Below are 16,620 nucleotides of genomic sequence, written 5' to 3' on the forward strand. Positions count from 1 at the left end.
GTATTTGTATTAGGCAGTTAACTTGTCACGTGTAAAGAAGGATAACCATGCGTAAGAAAACAATTTAGCCATGCGTAAGAAAACAATTTAGCGGGTTTTGAGTACAAATCATTAAAAGACATATATTGAAAAAATTATAAATTAAATTAGTTGGTTTTAACATAAGTTATATATTTATAGGAGAAAATATTATAAATTAAATTACTTGGTTGGTGTGTTATTTAGTTTTTATAATTTTATTTTTTTTGAAAAAGATGAAAATTATTTGTGAAGAAAATAAACTATATAAAAAAAAAATTATAAAAATAGAAAAAATAATCTATTTTTTTATGCTTTAGTTTTTTGGTTTTTAATTAGAGGAAAATTATTGTTTTAGCTTGCTTAAATTTTATTATTAGATGTGTAAATAAATTTAATATTTCAATTTTTTTTGTAAATATCATAACTTAAACTTATAAGTTTATGAAATTAACAATATTTCACTAAAATTATATCAAAAAACTACCAAAATATAAAAGTTTAAATCAACTAAAAATTTTACCTTAAAAAAAAAAAGCAGTTAGATATTTATTCAAAAAAGAAAAGCGGTTAGATATTTATTCAAAAAAGAAAAGCGGTAGTCTAACTAGATTGCTTTAAAAGGAAAAAAAGCAATGAGATATTTATTCAAAAAATTAAAAAGGAAAAGAAAGAGAAAAAAAAAAAAAGAGCAATGAGAAATTTATTCAAAAAAGAAAAGCTGTGGTGTAGTGTAACTGGACTGATAAAATCTGACAGAGATTTTTGTAAATCCATGTTACAGCTGTCAAACTTCCAAATTTTGAGTGCCAGCTAGATTTTTGATGGTGCCGGACTTACAAAAATCTAGCAGAGATTTTTGTAATTCCATGTTACAGCGGTCAAACTTCCAAATTTTGAGTGCCAGCTCAATTTTTGATGATACTGAATCTCTTTTCGTCATCAAAAACATAATTCATGCAAAATATCTTCAAATATTTTTGTCCAGATTTCAAGCACTTTTAACCATGGTGGCAATTCCTAACTGGTGTAAAACAGACCATCTTTAGATTGTAGACATAGGGCCAGGGTACTATTTCAACCAGACTTGCAATTATTTTTGACATCATACATGTAACAACCGCAAGGCCCACACAACAGCAATAGGCGCGGTGAGGATTTAATATTTATTAGCTTCAAATTGAAAATAAATCTTAATCTGAACGGAGAAAGGCCAGGAAAATATTGGAAATGAGGCATTATTAGTCAAGTGGGAGGATTGGGATGTAGATGTAGTGTGCATGAAGAGACACCAAACAAATTTAAATTCAAGATAGGAAACCAGCTGGGCAGAAGGCCCAGATATGAAAAAATCTGGTGCCCAGTCTGGCAGAACATTAAATTAGAACAGATACAGACAGAGACAGGCAGTAGAAGGGAGTCCACAAGTTTTGGTTGTATAGATAAGTTCGGAGGAGTGCAGTAATATCTTAATAATTTTAGCCTCTAGGCGTTTCATAGAGTTTGTGTGGCTCGAGACTTCTACTACTACTGACAGCTGTATAGCTTCAACGGATTTGATGCTCTAGGTTCTTACCCTTTTCCCGAGCCACCGAGAATTTCGTCTCCGGAATACCCACTTCTCAGAGATTCTTGCTGCGAACTCTGTTTTCTTTAGTAAGATTTGTCAATGAATGGTGAGGAGTATTGAGTCTTACCATGAGGATCAAGTGCGATGCCTGCGAGCAGGCAACTGCTTCAGTGATATGTTCTGCAGACGAGGCTGCTCTGTGCAGGGAATGTGATATAAAAGTCCACAAGGCCAACAAGCTTGCCAGCAAACACAAGAGATTGCCTCTTCTCGAAACTTCTCCAAAGCTCTCTCGCTGCGACATTTGCCAGGTACATATAGAGTATTTAAACTTTGAATTTCATAATTTTTTTGAGTTGTTTTCTAGGTTTTGTTTATATAGAGTATTTAAATTTTGAGTTTCATAATTTACGTAATAATTTGTAAGATAATAATGATTTTTTTCTGAAAAATGTTATTATAATTATTATGGATCACAAAATTCTAAGTTCAAAAATTTATATACTATTAACAAAACATAAATTAATAATTTAATATCATAAATGTTAGTAATTAGAGATTTCCACAGTTAATTATATTGTTGGAGATTTTCTGAATAGCACTGTATAATATGTGTGATTAATCCAACGTTTTCCATGGTGATTCTATTCATCATCAGGGACCAAAAAGACTTTGATTCCTGATAATGATGATGGATGGAGTCGCCATCAGAAACTTTAGAGAGAACACATATTACAAAGTGCTATTCTGAAAATCTTTAACCAGTTATGGTAAAATTGACTGCTGCTCAGTTTTACATTTTAATTTTGTTCTCACTTCTTGTTTTTTAGGTTTTGTTTATATAGAGTATTTAAATTTTGAATTTCATAATTTACATAATAATTTGTAACATAGTAATGATTTTTTCTGAAAAATGTTATTATAATTATTATGGATCACAAAATTTTAAGTTAAAAACTTAATACTATTAACAAAACATAAATTAATAATTTAATATCATAGATGTTAGTAATTAGAGATTTCCACAATTAATTATATTATTAGAGATTTTCTGAATAACACTGTATAATATGTGTGATTAATCCAATTTTTTCCATAGTAATTTTATTCATCATCAAAAACCAAAAAGACTTTGAATCTTGATAATGATAATAAATGGAATCACTATCAAAAACTTTAGAGAGACAACACATATTACAAAGTGCTATTCACAAAATCTTTAACCATTATAAATATTATAAAACATTAAAATTTATTAGTATTATAACAAAGTGCTATTCACAAAATCTTTAACCATTATAAAACATTAAAATTTATTAGTATTATAACATTAAAATTTATTAGTTTTGCAGCGTTACACAAAAAAAAACAGTTATGGTAAAATTGACTGCTGCGCAGTTTTACATTTTAATTTTATTCTCAGAAATTGACTGCTGCGCAGTTTTACATTTTAATTTTGTTCTCAGAAAAGCTCGGTGCAAGTCAGGGTTTATACGAATTTTTTTGTGAAATATACCTATAAAGTTTTATCGAAGGGTTTATTTATTTATTTAGTATCGTCATTCAGCGAACTAGCCATATTAATTATATTTGAAAACAAAATAGTTAGGAATGTTAAATTTTTCTTTGTGATCTTTGTTTTGAGAAAAACCTACTGTGCATGTGCTGTGTGTATAGAACAACGCATTCAGTGACTGATTTTGTGCATTGAGTGACTTCGTTTAAATTTTGATTAAAAGTCAAGTGAATGGATGTTTCTGTGCTACAGTCCGTTGTGTTTTACAGGTTATGTAAATTGTGACAGAACCTATTCATTTCCTCGGAAATAATTATTAATATATTAGTAAATTTTAATAACACTAATAATAATGAAAACCCTCAAAGTTATTTAATAAAAAAAAAAAAATTGTAAATAAAATTAGAAAACCCTCAAAGTTATTTAATAAAAAAAATTAAATTGTAAAAAAAATTATATATATTATTTTTAGAAAGTATTTGAGTATTTTTTTTGGGTCATAATTATGGTAGAAATCCGGTGATTTGGTATTATTTTAAATTAAGGTTTTTTTTCATAGGTGATTTTAAAATTCTGAAGCATCTTTTTGACAGTGAAAGTGTTTGCTATGTGAAAAGTGTTTGCTATGCAAATTGTGACAGAACTTATTCATATCTTAAGAAATAACTATGAATATAGCAGTAATTTTTTATAACACTAATAATAATAATATGAAAATCCTCAAAGTTATTTAATAAAAAAAGTTAAATTGTAATTAAAAAGTATTTGAGTATTTTTTTGTCATAATTATGGTAGAAATTGGGTGATTTGGTATTATTTTAAAATTTAGGATTTTTTTCATAGGTGATTTTAAAATTCAGAAATATCTTTTTGACCGTGATAGATTGTTTCAGTATAAGTCATTAAAAATATATATAAATTGGGTGATTTGGTATTATTTTAAAATTAATTTTTTTTTCCTCCATGGGTGATTTTAAAATTCAGAAGCATCTTTTTGACAGTGAAAGATGTGATATGACCGAAAGATTTTTTTAATATAAATTATTAATGAGACGTATAAATTACTAATGAGATGTTTTATATATATAAACATTTTTTCGTAATGAATATTAATTAATAATAATAATGATTATTATTATACAATAAAATTCTAGAAAAATTAAATATGGATAGTGATTAATTGATCAGAATTTTTGTAATTAAAAAATAAATTAATCAATTTAAAATATTCTATATTTAAAGTATTATAATAAACATTTTTATTGTTGATTTTGTATTAATTAAGTTTTAATTTTACTTTTTTACATATTTGTTAATGTAAAATATTAAGCAAATATATTTTATTTTTATAATATATTAGAATTTTAGAGAAATTGAAAAATCCATAAGTTCAGCAATTCATACTTCAAATTAAAATTTTATGGTACCTTGTCATAAATATTGAACAATAATATCATTTTATTAACATAGATAATTTTGTACACTTATACATTAGGGAGAACTACTTTCCACACAATCCTAGGCACAACTACACTACAAATTTCTTGTAGTTTTCTATCTCCAAGTCAGGTTAGATGCTTTAAGAAAAAGCTTCTCTCATATTGAAATTTGGGTAAAGGACATGAAGGCAACTCTCCTTTACATATAGGAAAGTCAGATTGAAATTTGGGTAATGGACATGAAGGCAACTCTCATTTACATATAGGAAATAGACTTTAACCTTTCAATCATTGATCTTGGTCCTATTAACATTCACAGTACTACCACTATGAGCCTTCACAACATAAATAGCATCCTTGGCTAATCTAGTGTGCCTTAGTCCTTGCCTTTTCTTAATTTCTTAAGTGCTAAATTAAGACCAACAATTTTTTTGGAATCTAGCTTAGACTAAAGGTTTTCACATTCTTTTCTATATCTAATTTAACTAAGTTTACACACTTAAGTTTGTTGTGACTTAGAGGGTTCTCTCTCGTCTTGGATCATAGTCACACTTTTTGCTCAATGCCTAGTTCAATTTTCTACTCATAGATTCCATTACTTCACTAGCACAAACTTCTTTATCTCTTTCTCTCAAATGACCCCTCCATTACTTACTATTATCCTTTGCTCAAATATACATGCAATCCCAACTTATAATTTTTTTGGGTCCCTCTTTTACCTACATGGTCAATAGAAAGTCTCGAGAATGGGTCCATAAAGAATATTCATGGAGCATCGCAATACCACCCCATTTCTTCCCACAATTTTTGGTAGTTGGGTGATTCAACTATCAAATCAACTATCATAATATTTAATTCAGGTATAAGATAAGGAACCAAATCAAGGTTTAGCAATATATTAAATAAAACATCAAATAAAGTTTCCATTACAAAACTCAAGTTTAAAAAAAGTTGTGATAATAGGATAGAATCTTATTTGATTAGCTATGAATTTAGTAGGAGTAGAAGGTTAATTAGTAAGGATGAATTCTAATTTTTTATTTATATATTGATGAAATGATTTATGTCTCAGCAAAGAAGATAAAAGCTTAGATGTAGATTCTATATTGTTTAAAAAATTAGAGTAGTTGGCAATGTCATGTTTCTCACTATTACTAGAGAAAATGTTATGTGTATAGTTCATTTGATTTCCAAACTTATAAAAAACCCTAAAAAAATGAATTGACAAAATAATTTTGAGATACATCGCAAGAACATCAAAATATAGTATTGTAGACTAAAACATTAAAAATAAGTTTTTGATGGCTATAGAAATAGTACTTCAAAATATATATTTTATCTTGATTTAAGTGTAATTTCATAAACATACAAGAAGCAGGGCATTGTAGAATGGAATAGACTATAACAACTTGGGAAATAGTTTGTTATGAAGAATATTTTGTGATATCTTCCCCAAGGAGATGAAAGAAAAATCACGTTTTTTACCAAAAGAGTAAGCACATAAATACAAGCTATTGTTTTTTAACAAGAAGGATGCATATTTAAAATTTTGGAAATCACTAATATGTTCACAAAGCCATTGGTAAGATATTTGAAGTTTGGGACGAAATCTAGTGTGTTGTAGAAGTTGAAGCATTCACCATGTTTTTTTAATTAAGAGTAATTATTAAAACATGGTAATTATTTTTAATAATTTAGAAAGTTTTAGACTTATTTTTAATCTAGAATAAATCTCCCAATAATGGTAGAAAATTCTAAAATTATTTTTAATCTAGAATAAATCTAGATTTTTTTATTGTAAAACACGGTGGAAGAACTTAATTATATAAAATATTTATTATTAAATTTCTTCTCCATATTTCTTTTTAAGAATATATATATATATATATATATATATATATGCTTAGTCTAACTTATAGACAAAATAATTTTTTTCATCAGAATTCACTAAAATTCAAAAATACAGTTTTAAGATTTTTTGTTGTTTAAAATACAATTTTCAATGCATAAATGTATTAGCACCTTGGGGCACTCTAATGATGCAGATTAAACAAAAATAATGAAAATTCTAGAAAGATTATAACAAATTACTACTATTAAACTTCAAGATTTTGAATGCTCACAAAATTCCTGAGGACGCTGATTCTATTTCCACCCTTCAAAAAAAATTCAAACACTTTTCGGTCATTAAAAAAAATCAAACACTATTATCTTAATTTTTTATAGAAGATTCTGGCAATAATTTTTTTGTAAAATCCCTAGCCAACGCCTAAGGAAACATACGTCCCAAGTAAACGTACATGGAAGGACTGCTAATGTGAAACAACCTCTACATACGGTCATTTCTGCTATGGCAGGATTGCGCATCCCGCAGAAAGTCCAAATAAAAAACAAATTTGATGAACTGATAGAGTCCGGTACAATGCCATGAAAGAGCCAATATTGCGCAGAGCGAAGAGGATAGATTCGTGATTGTGAAGGTGTACGAAGAGACATCAATGAAATTGAACTTAAGCAGCAAAAGTAAGTGCAGAAGGGCCAGGTACGGAGAATATTATGGTCCTCGATCTGCAAATAAAAAGAATCGATATAGACAAAGACAGCCACGACTGGGAGCCCACATGTCCTGGTTGTGTGGATAGGATTCCTGGTTAGCCTTTCCATGTGAAAATAGGTACTTCTTTGAGTATTTACTGTGTTATTGACATATTAATGAGAGCAAGCCTATATATGTTTAAATTTAAACCAGTATATAAGTATATTACCCAATGGTAGAAATATACATCCCGCATTAATAAGACAATAACACAGTAAATATTGATTGCTGACTTTTACTAGCACAGTTGTCCTTCGACATATTCAAGATATTTGATTATCTGTTTCTGTACTGTACCATCTCTCAGATCCTGGAGATTTTACGCTCCGGTATTCACTGTATCTGCGCAGTCTATTAGTTTCACGTTGTGAACTCGCACTCCCATGTCAATATTTTTTTATCAACGAGCTCGTTTCAATGGGTTAATTTGGTTCTAAGTCTGAAAAGCTTTAAGTGAATATATGGACGTGACCTAGAAGTTAGTCGAGGCAGCTGCTTCGGTCACATGTTGTGGAGACAAAGTTACTTGATTCACGGATTGTGATGTAAAAGTCCACAAGCTTAACAAGGCCAAAAAGCTTATATAAGCTCTGCAAATTAGATTTTAATTTTAAATAAATCTTATAACAGATTTCAAACTAAATTTTAATTTTAAAATATGAGGCGGAGGAATTTGCTGGATGGTCAAAAGTGGTTTTTGGGCAAGAAAATTCAAGAAATCTTACAATGGCAGTGTTTGAATCATGTTTTTGATGATGGAAATGGATTTAGCACTATCAAAAACCTATAATCTTAAAATTTGATAACTATACCATGGATTTACCAAAATCCCCCCTAGATTTTATCAAAATCTAGCCTAAATTTTGTTGAAAGGGCAAAAAAGTTAAAATACAAATTCACCCAAAACACACGAGGTGCCGCTCTTCTATTGATCACACGAAAGGACTAGCGACTCGCCTAAAATATCTTGACATGCAACCACACACTAAAAATCGTCCCTTTTGGACTAGCGACTCGCCTAAAATATCTTGACATGCAACCACACACTAAAAATCGTCTATCGCTTAAGCCGACTTGACTCAACACTCCAACACTTAACACTCAACACTCAGTTAACTAACTCTTTAAGTTTAGCCAACTCCTCATGCGGGGGTAATTAGTTTATTTTAACACTCCCTTTTAATTACGACTGCTAAACTAAAACATGACTCATTACAACTCAAACATGGTTGTTGGTCTATGTCTCAGCTAGGCTTACAACACCCAAGTTTCTTCTATGAAATTCAAGCACATCTTTTGCTAATGACTTGGTAAATATCAGCCAATTGATCACTAAATTTACAAGGCTTCAAGTGAACTTCTCCATTGCTCACAAGTTTTCTAATAAAGTGATATCTAGTATCAATATGCTTGCTCTTCTGATGAAATGCACTATTCTTGGATAGTGCAATCGCTGAGGTGTTGTCACAATATATTGTTGTTGATCTTTGTTGTTTCTACTTGAGTCCATCAAATACTCTTTTTAACCAGACTTTTTGACATGCTACTGATGTTGCTGCTACATATTCTACTTTTGCTAACGGAAGTGTCACAATGGGATGTTTTTAGATGCCCATGAAATCACACTTGAACCAAGATGGAACACAAAACCAGAATTGCTCTTCCCACCCTCCAAACTTCCTCCAAAATCACTTTCTGTGTACTCAATCAAATCCTTCTTTTCTTTGCTTGCATACATTATGTCACAATCTCTAGTTCTTACTATGTATCTCATAATTCTTTTTCCTACACTCCAATGTGTGTCTTTTGGAGTCTCCATAAATATGGAAATCAAACTCACTCTTTGCATGATATCTGGTCTTGTAGTTGTAAGATACATGAGGCTGCCAACCAATCTTTTGAGTAGAGTTGGATTGACATATGTTCCTTCATCATCCTTGCTTAACTTTGTACATGTTGCAACTGATGTAGGGACAGGTTTGCAATTTTCCATCCTGAATCTTTTCAACAAATCTTTGGCATATTTATTTTGAGAAATAAAAATTCCTTGTTTATATTGCTCAACTTCTATGCCAAAAAAATATTTCATGAAACCAAGATCTATCATTTCAAATTCTTTCATCATGGCTACTTTAAATTCATCTAACTCAAAAATCACCTTGAAAAATCATGTCATCAACATATAAGGAAACAATCAAAATTTGTCCATGCTCATTTACCTTTTTGTACAAGGTAGGCTCAATGTTGCTTCTACAGAAACCATTCTTGATCATGTAATTATCAATTCTACTATAACAAGCTCTAGGTGCTTGCTTCAGTCCATAGAGCGCTTTCTTCAGCCTGTAAACTTTATCTTCACTACCTTCAACTTCATAACCTGAAGGCTGTTGCACATAAATTCCTTCTTCTAGAATTCCATTCAAGGAGGCTGATTTCACATCCATTTGATATATTTGCCACTTGTTCTGAGTTGTTGTGGCTAGAACTGCTCCTATAGTATCCAATTTGGTTACCAAAGCAAACGTTTCTCAAGTCTATTCATGGTTGCTCTGAGAATCCTTTTGTTACAAGTATTGCTTTAAATATGTCAATTTCACCTTTCTCATTCAACTTTGTCTTGTACACCCACTTCACACCAATTTGATTTTTGTCCTTTGGTAAATCAATCAAATCCCATGTATCATTCTTTTCAATAGCTTCAATTTCTTCAGCCGTGGCTTGCACCCAATTTTCATCTTTGATTGCTTCTTCAAACGAAGAAGGTTGGAATGACAACAATGAAAAATTTGAAGTAACATCCAAATCATCATAAATATCTTTCAGATTTCTCTTTTTTCTCTTACCATTGCTCGATTCATCACCTGATTGACTGTTAGGAGAATTCTGGTTTGTTGATTTGCTTGAAGATCCATGTTGTTCTGAAAATCTTGGAGACCTTGTTAGTGTGCCTCTATTTGGTGTCTTCACTTGTGATTCTCGTTGCTCCTTTTTTGCTACATGATATTCTTCCATCAGTGGCACTTGTGCATCAACTGTTTTGTCTATACTACCATTCCACGACTCTTGCTTTTTGAACATAACATCTTTGCTAATTATGGTCTTCTTTGTGACAAGGTTATACAATTTGTAAGCTTTTTATTGCTCACTATAACCAGTAAATATGCATTTTTCACTTTTATAATCCAATTTGTCTCTTCTCTCTTTAGGCACATGTGCATAAGCTGCACATCCAAATACTCTGAGATGAGATACCCTGCAAGACATACCTGACCACGCTTGTTCTAGTATTTTGTTCATCACACTCTTTGTAGGAGATTTGTTGATCACATAAATAGCACATGCAACTGCTTCTGCCCAATACTCATTAGACAAGTTTCTGCTTTTCAACATGCTTCTTACTATGTTCATAATTGTCTTGTTCTTTCTCTTTGCTACACCATTTTGCTGCGGTGTGTACCTAGTTGTAAATTATCTTCTGATTCCATGTTGTTTGCAGTAATCATGGAATGCCTATGAGTCATATTCTCCACCACGATCTAACCTCAATACCTTGATTTGTCGATCACTTTGGTTATCTGCTAAGGCTTTGAATTCTTTGAACTTTGCAAAAGTTCCAGACTACTGCTTCAAGAAGTAAACCCAAGTCTTTCTGCTATAATCATCAATGAAAGTGAGGAAGTAACAACTTCCACCAATCGACTCTGTCCTCATAGGTCCACACAAGTCTGTATGCACTAACTCAAGAGATTGTTTTGCTTTGTATACAACACCCTTTGGAAAACTTTCACGGTGTTGCTTTCCCAAGATGCAACACTCACAAGTAATAGCACGTTCTTTGATGGGAGGTAATCCTCTGACCATCTATTTCTGTTGCAACAACCTTAAACTAGAAAAGTGCAAGTGTCCAAAACTAAAGTGCCATAACCAATAATCATCAGAACATGCAACTGTAAAAGAACTGACCTGAGCATTGTAATTCATAATTAGAGGAGAGAGTTTGTTCATCGTCATCTACACCTTCGCTATCAGCTACTTTCTTGGAGGCTTGTCATATATAACACATTCTTGACCTCGAAAGATAACTTTGTATCCTTTCTGTGTCAATTGACCAACTCTTATCAAATTATGTTTGAGACTAGGAACATAATATACCTCTGAGATTGTCTTTAGCTCCCCTTGCTTGGTTAGAATGTTGACCACTCCTTTGCCATCTACTTCCATAGCCTTGTCAGTCCCAAACTTTACCTTTGTTTTCACATATTGATTGAAATTTGCAACCAAATTCTTGTTGCCTGTCATGTAGTTACTACAACCACTGTCTAATAGTCACACACTAACAAGAGGTTCATGTATGGTATGGCAAGCTAGGAACATGGAGTTAGTACTCTATGTAGTTACATTAGCTCTTTGGTTCCCTTGATCAACTATCTTCTTCTTACAATCACGCACATAGTGACCAAATTTATGCAATAATAACATCTCACCTTTGATTTGTCAACTCTTTGATTATTGTTGAAGCTTTTGTAGTTGCTTCCACTTTCATGGTCATGCTCTTCTCGACCATCTCTCTTACCACCATATCTTCTGCTTCGTCCTCTGCCTCTCAATCTACTTCTACCTCGACCTCTGTTTCTTGAAATAGAAACCTGACTTTTGAAAGAGGTCTATAAAGTGGAATCCTCATTTTTGTCTATCCTTGCCTCATGCAATAGAAGTGATCCCATCAACTCATCAATTGTTAATGATGCCAAATCTTTAGCTTCTTCTATGGCTGCTACCACAACATCAAATTTGGTAGACAAAAATTTAAGGACTTTCTCAACCACTATCTGATCTTTAATATCTTCACCATAAATCTTTAACTAATTAACGACAGTTATGACCTGATTCATAAAAGAATCGATGTCCTCTGTCTCCTTCATCTGCGGACTTTCAAAATCTCTCATAGTATTGTGCAAATTAACAATATGGACTTTGACCATACATGTATAGTTTGTCTCCAAATTATCCCATGCTACTTTTGCTGAAGACGTGATCATAATCTTCTAGAACACTACTCGGTCTAGTCCATGTTGGATACGCTGCAACCCTTGTGCATTCTTCTTCTTGTCTTTCTTCCATTGTTTCCTCTCTATATTATTGAGAGCTCGTTCTGCTACTTCATCCTTAGGTTCTGAAAACCCAAGCTGGACATAATCCCGAACATCATGAGCCTCCAACATTGTCACCATCTTAATGACCCACACATCATAATCTTTCCATATAAACAATGAGAATTGAGACTGGAAATTTAAAAAAACAATCTTTCCTTAAAAACCCTAAATTTCTCTTTTTATAAACTTCACGAATCTCAGAAAAAACACTCTTATTATCTCTTTTATTTTTTTACATATAGAAATCATTAAATAAATTATATATAAAACTTGTATTTTTTTTTTTAATAATTATATATTAAAAAATCTTTATAAAAAAACGCACGCTTTATAACGACAAGGCAACACGTTATAAAGTGATATATAGACTTTATAATGGTAATGAAGTGATATCTAGACTTTATAATGGTAATGAAAATCCCATGTGCTTGTTATGAAGCACTTCACGTCACCTTCGAAAAATAACAAGTCAACGCACGCATATGGCTTCAATAAACCGCGGGACCTACGTTACTTTGATTTCGGTGTACTTAAAAAAAACGACAACCCGCATGCCTTCGTTGACTGTGTTATTTACAGTCTGGGCTCGTTCCGAATTTTCACGAATTTTAGTTAAACTAGAACTGCCCGGTTTTATGTACTAACAAAGTGCGAAAACAGAAACTTCACGGTTTTATGTACTAACAAAGTGTGAAATTGGCGTGTTTTTAATTGTTTGACAAATTTATAATGTAATTTAAAAAAAAATTTGATTTAATTTTATTGATTTTTTTTATTTGTGGGCACTACCTATGTTGTGATTTTTTTTATGTTAATTTGTTGGAAAGGCAGAGAAGCTAAAACAAAATTCACCCGAAACACACTGCCACAGTTCTTTTATTCATCACACAAAACTTGATTTTTACAATAAACCAGGTGAAGGGTATTTAACCTTTTCAACTAACGACTCCCCTAAAATATTTTGACATGCAACCACACACTAAAAATCTTCTGTCACTTAATTCACTGACTCTTTAAATTTAACCAACCCTAATAAAAAAATAATTTATTTATTTTAACAAATTTCCATGATATACAAAAGTAATTAATTTATTTTAACAAATTCCATGATATACGAGACAAAAAAAACCAATAAATTAAACGACAGCTATATAATATATACTCTTTATTATCAACATATTAATATATACCGTTATTTATAATATATTATTAAATTTATTTATACTATGAATTTCACTCTTTTATATTATATAGTTAAAACATTTTAAAGGTCCAGGAAAATATAAAAAGAGGAGCATTAATGTGATACGGAAAGCAATCTCTGCCCAGGGCCATGCTGTGGCCATGCTACTCTTTCAGTGGGACTTTGGGACTTTGCAATAATTATTGACATGATACATATAACTAGCACGAGGCCCACAGAACATAATACATATAAGCGACGCCAGGATTTTCATCCCACATTTATTAATTTCAGGTCAAAAATTCTTCAGATTAAACGAACGGAGAGAGGCCAGAGAAATGTTGGAAATGAACTATTATTGGTCAACGTGGGAGGATAGAGTTTTGTCTAATTATTAGATTTTTTTGGGAGGTTTTTATAGCTAAAATCTGGTAAAATTAATTAGGTTAAAATTTTTATTTTTGATATTTAAATTAGGGTTTTGATAGAAATTAATATGTTGAATATTTTTAGATTATTAAAATTGTATAGAATACATAATTCAAATTTGTTTATAACTCTATTAAACTTGTGATTCCAACCTATTACTTTTTGAGCAATTTTGATTTGAAAAAATACCAAAAAAAAAACCTAATAAATAGACTACGGCCCTTGTAAATATGCATGCTTATGAAAGGACAACAGTAACTGCAAACTAGTTGGGCAAAGGGACCAGACACCAAAAAGTATGGCAAGAGCTAACGAGCCTGCCATAGGGCATTAAATGCCCGCTTAGCTGCAAGCTCGATAACCTGATAACACACACGCCTGCGGTGACTAGATAAATAAAAAATAATGACGGTGCGTTATCGCGCTATCGAGCTTACAGTTAAACAAACATTTAATACTCTATGACAATTTCTTTAGTTCTTGCCAAAAAGTATGATGCTCAGTCTACCATAACATTAAATTAAAACAGATATAAGACAAAGACGGGCACGGGAAGGGTGCCCACAAGTTTTGTCTGTGTAGACAAAGATAGGAGGCGCACAACACATCCACGTGATATTGTTGAATCTATTTCTATTAAAAAAAATATTGGTAAAATTAGAAGTTGCATGCTTCGGAATTGTAATTTTGTTCTGAGTAAAATTTTGTGAGTTTTAGAATTTATATTATTTTTTTTTTGGTGAATTTTAAAGGTTATATTAATTTTATTACCTATATATAATGATTTTTTGTTTATTGGTTTATTATCATTTTTCGGAGAAGGATATATGTTAATTATATTAAAAGAAAGAAAATAAATTCGATCAGATTATTTAGGAATGTTGTATATTTTAATTTTATGTTTTACCATTTATGTGATACACAATGAAGTGAGTGAGTTTAAATTTTGGTTTAAAAACATTATTGATATTTAGTGTAAGTTTTGGCAGAAAAGGAAAAAAGGAAAATCCGTGAAAAGATTTTTGTATTTACGATAATAAAAATGTGTTTGACAGTGTATTTGAAGTTCGATTAAGCAATGCAATATATTGGATGATTTAATTTATTATATATAAAAATAAAATAATTATTTATATATTTTTTATTTAAAAATATAATGCGGTTAATATAATTTTATTTTTTCGGCCTAGAGTATGCCGTAAAACTGCTTCTGCTTGGCTAAGAGCTCGTCTTCCTCGGACGTAAGGAAACAGGTTAACGGCCCAAGACCCAGAGGCATCTGGCAGGAGTGAGAGCCTGCTCCCGATTACGGACCACCAGCAGGGTTATGCCAGGTGGCGTGGTTTTCCTATTTAACAGTGATGAGTCAAACCCAGCATTCGAGGATCGCAGCCAGAGATGGCTGTCCTCACTGTTGGTTTGACACCTGAGTTGATAGGTTTTACCACCTTCGGAAAAAAAAAAAAATATAATTTTATTTTTACTAGTTTATTAATATTACTTTTTGTTAAAGTTAGATTAATAAATTAAAATTAAGAAGCATTTATCACAAATCCAAATAAGTTCCTTTAAAGATTATCAATATAAGTTTTTTGAAAGATTATCAATAAATTATTTTAAAGTAGTTTTGTTTTTTAATAATAATAATCAAGAACCAAAAATTATACCCGTGGATGTCAAGAGGTGGGAAGGTAGAGCCCACCAATCATCTAGAGGTGGGAAGGTGACCTCACCAACCCACTACCCCATAAGTCATTTAAGGGGTGGCATGGCCAACCACACACATGCATAATTGTGGAGTTGAATTGCTAAGTTTTTAATAAGAAGAGACTTAAACTTGATTGCATGTTTGACCAAAGGGTAATAAGGTACAGTTTTGGAAATGCCTTGCTGCAGGTGCAATATTCCAGACCTGGTAGTGAGAGGGGGATTGCTTGCAGGAATAATCACATTTCCTCGGTGTTTATCTTGTTAGTTTTTGTTAGCATGATTTTGTTTGCTATTGATCTTACGTTGGGGAAAGATTAGGATTTTGTTGGTTATGTGCTAGTTAGGGGTGTTTAGGTTTAGGTAAATATAAGGGTTGACCATTGAAGTTGTCGAGTTAGGAGAGGAACCATTTTTACCAGCAAGCTTCAAGTGAAACAATACTGCCCTTCAAAATTGACCTTCTTAAAGAGATTGGTTACTACTTCGAGGTCTCCTCATTTGCAACCAAGGTGGACGATAAATTTTGGGCTTATTAGATTACTCTTTATCCTCTCTACAGTTATCAATTTACGTTTGGTGCTTGTAGTCTTTGGTTGTATCTAACATTTCTTTTTGTTGGGAGAGACTTTGTTCTTTTTATCCTAGCATCCTAGTTGGTCCCCGTTTATCTCTTGACCCTCAATTTGTGGTGAACTCTGTTAGGAGAGATTGTTTGGGACACTCTTCTTCTTATGGGATAGTTTGTCAAGGTTAAATTATGATTCTATTCACAGTCATAAATGGTGTTTAAATTTCAGCTATAATCTTTGTTGCTACTCCCTCTTGGACATTATGCCCCGAAAATGCATGCATAGACACCAAGGAAGGGGTCGATGTGGTCCCCAGGGAAGATCGTGCACCCAGGCCCAAGCTCATATTTGGAAAGCAATGGGAGATTCATGTAATGATGAACACGAGGTAATGATTAATATAAACTTTCAATAGGGGTCAATAACCTTTTGTTGGA

General features: G+C 31.6%; 1 protein-coding gene across 1 annotated transcript in view; it reads left to right on the top strand.

Annotated features, from left to right (window-relative positions):
• Nucleotides 1-1,502: 1,502 nt before the first annotated feature.
• Nucleotides 1,503-16,620, top strand: part of LOC149197244 (B-box zinc finger protein 25-like) — a 34,024-nt gene continuing 18,906 nt past the window's right edge. The window contains exon 1 of the mRNA XM_089405787.1: nucleotides 1,503-1,899. Coding sequence (XP_089261913.1) covers nucleotides 1,717-1,899 — 183 coding nt within the window. The 5' untranslated portion in view covers nucleotides 1,503-1,716. The remainder of the gene's footprint in view (nucleotides 1,900-16,620) is intronic.

The sequence above is a fragment of the Pinus tabuliformis genome, chromosome 2_2 (genome assembly GCF_031772625.1).
Source record: "Pinus tabuliformis cultivar Carrire ecotype Pingquan chromosome 2_2, CPIR1, whole genome shotgun sequence".
NCBI lineage: Eukaryota > Viridiplantae > Streptophyta > Pinopsida > Pinales > Pinaceae > Pinus > Pinus tabuliformis.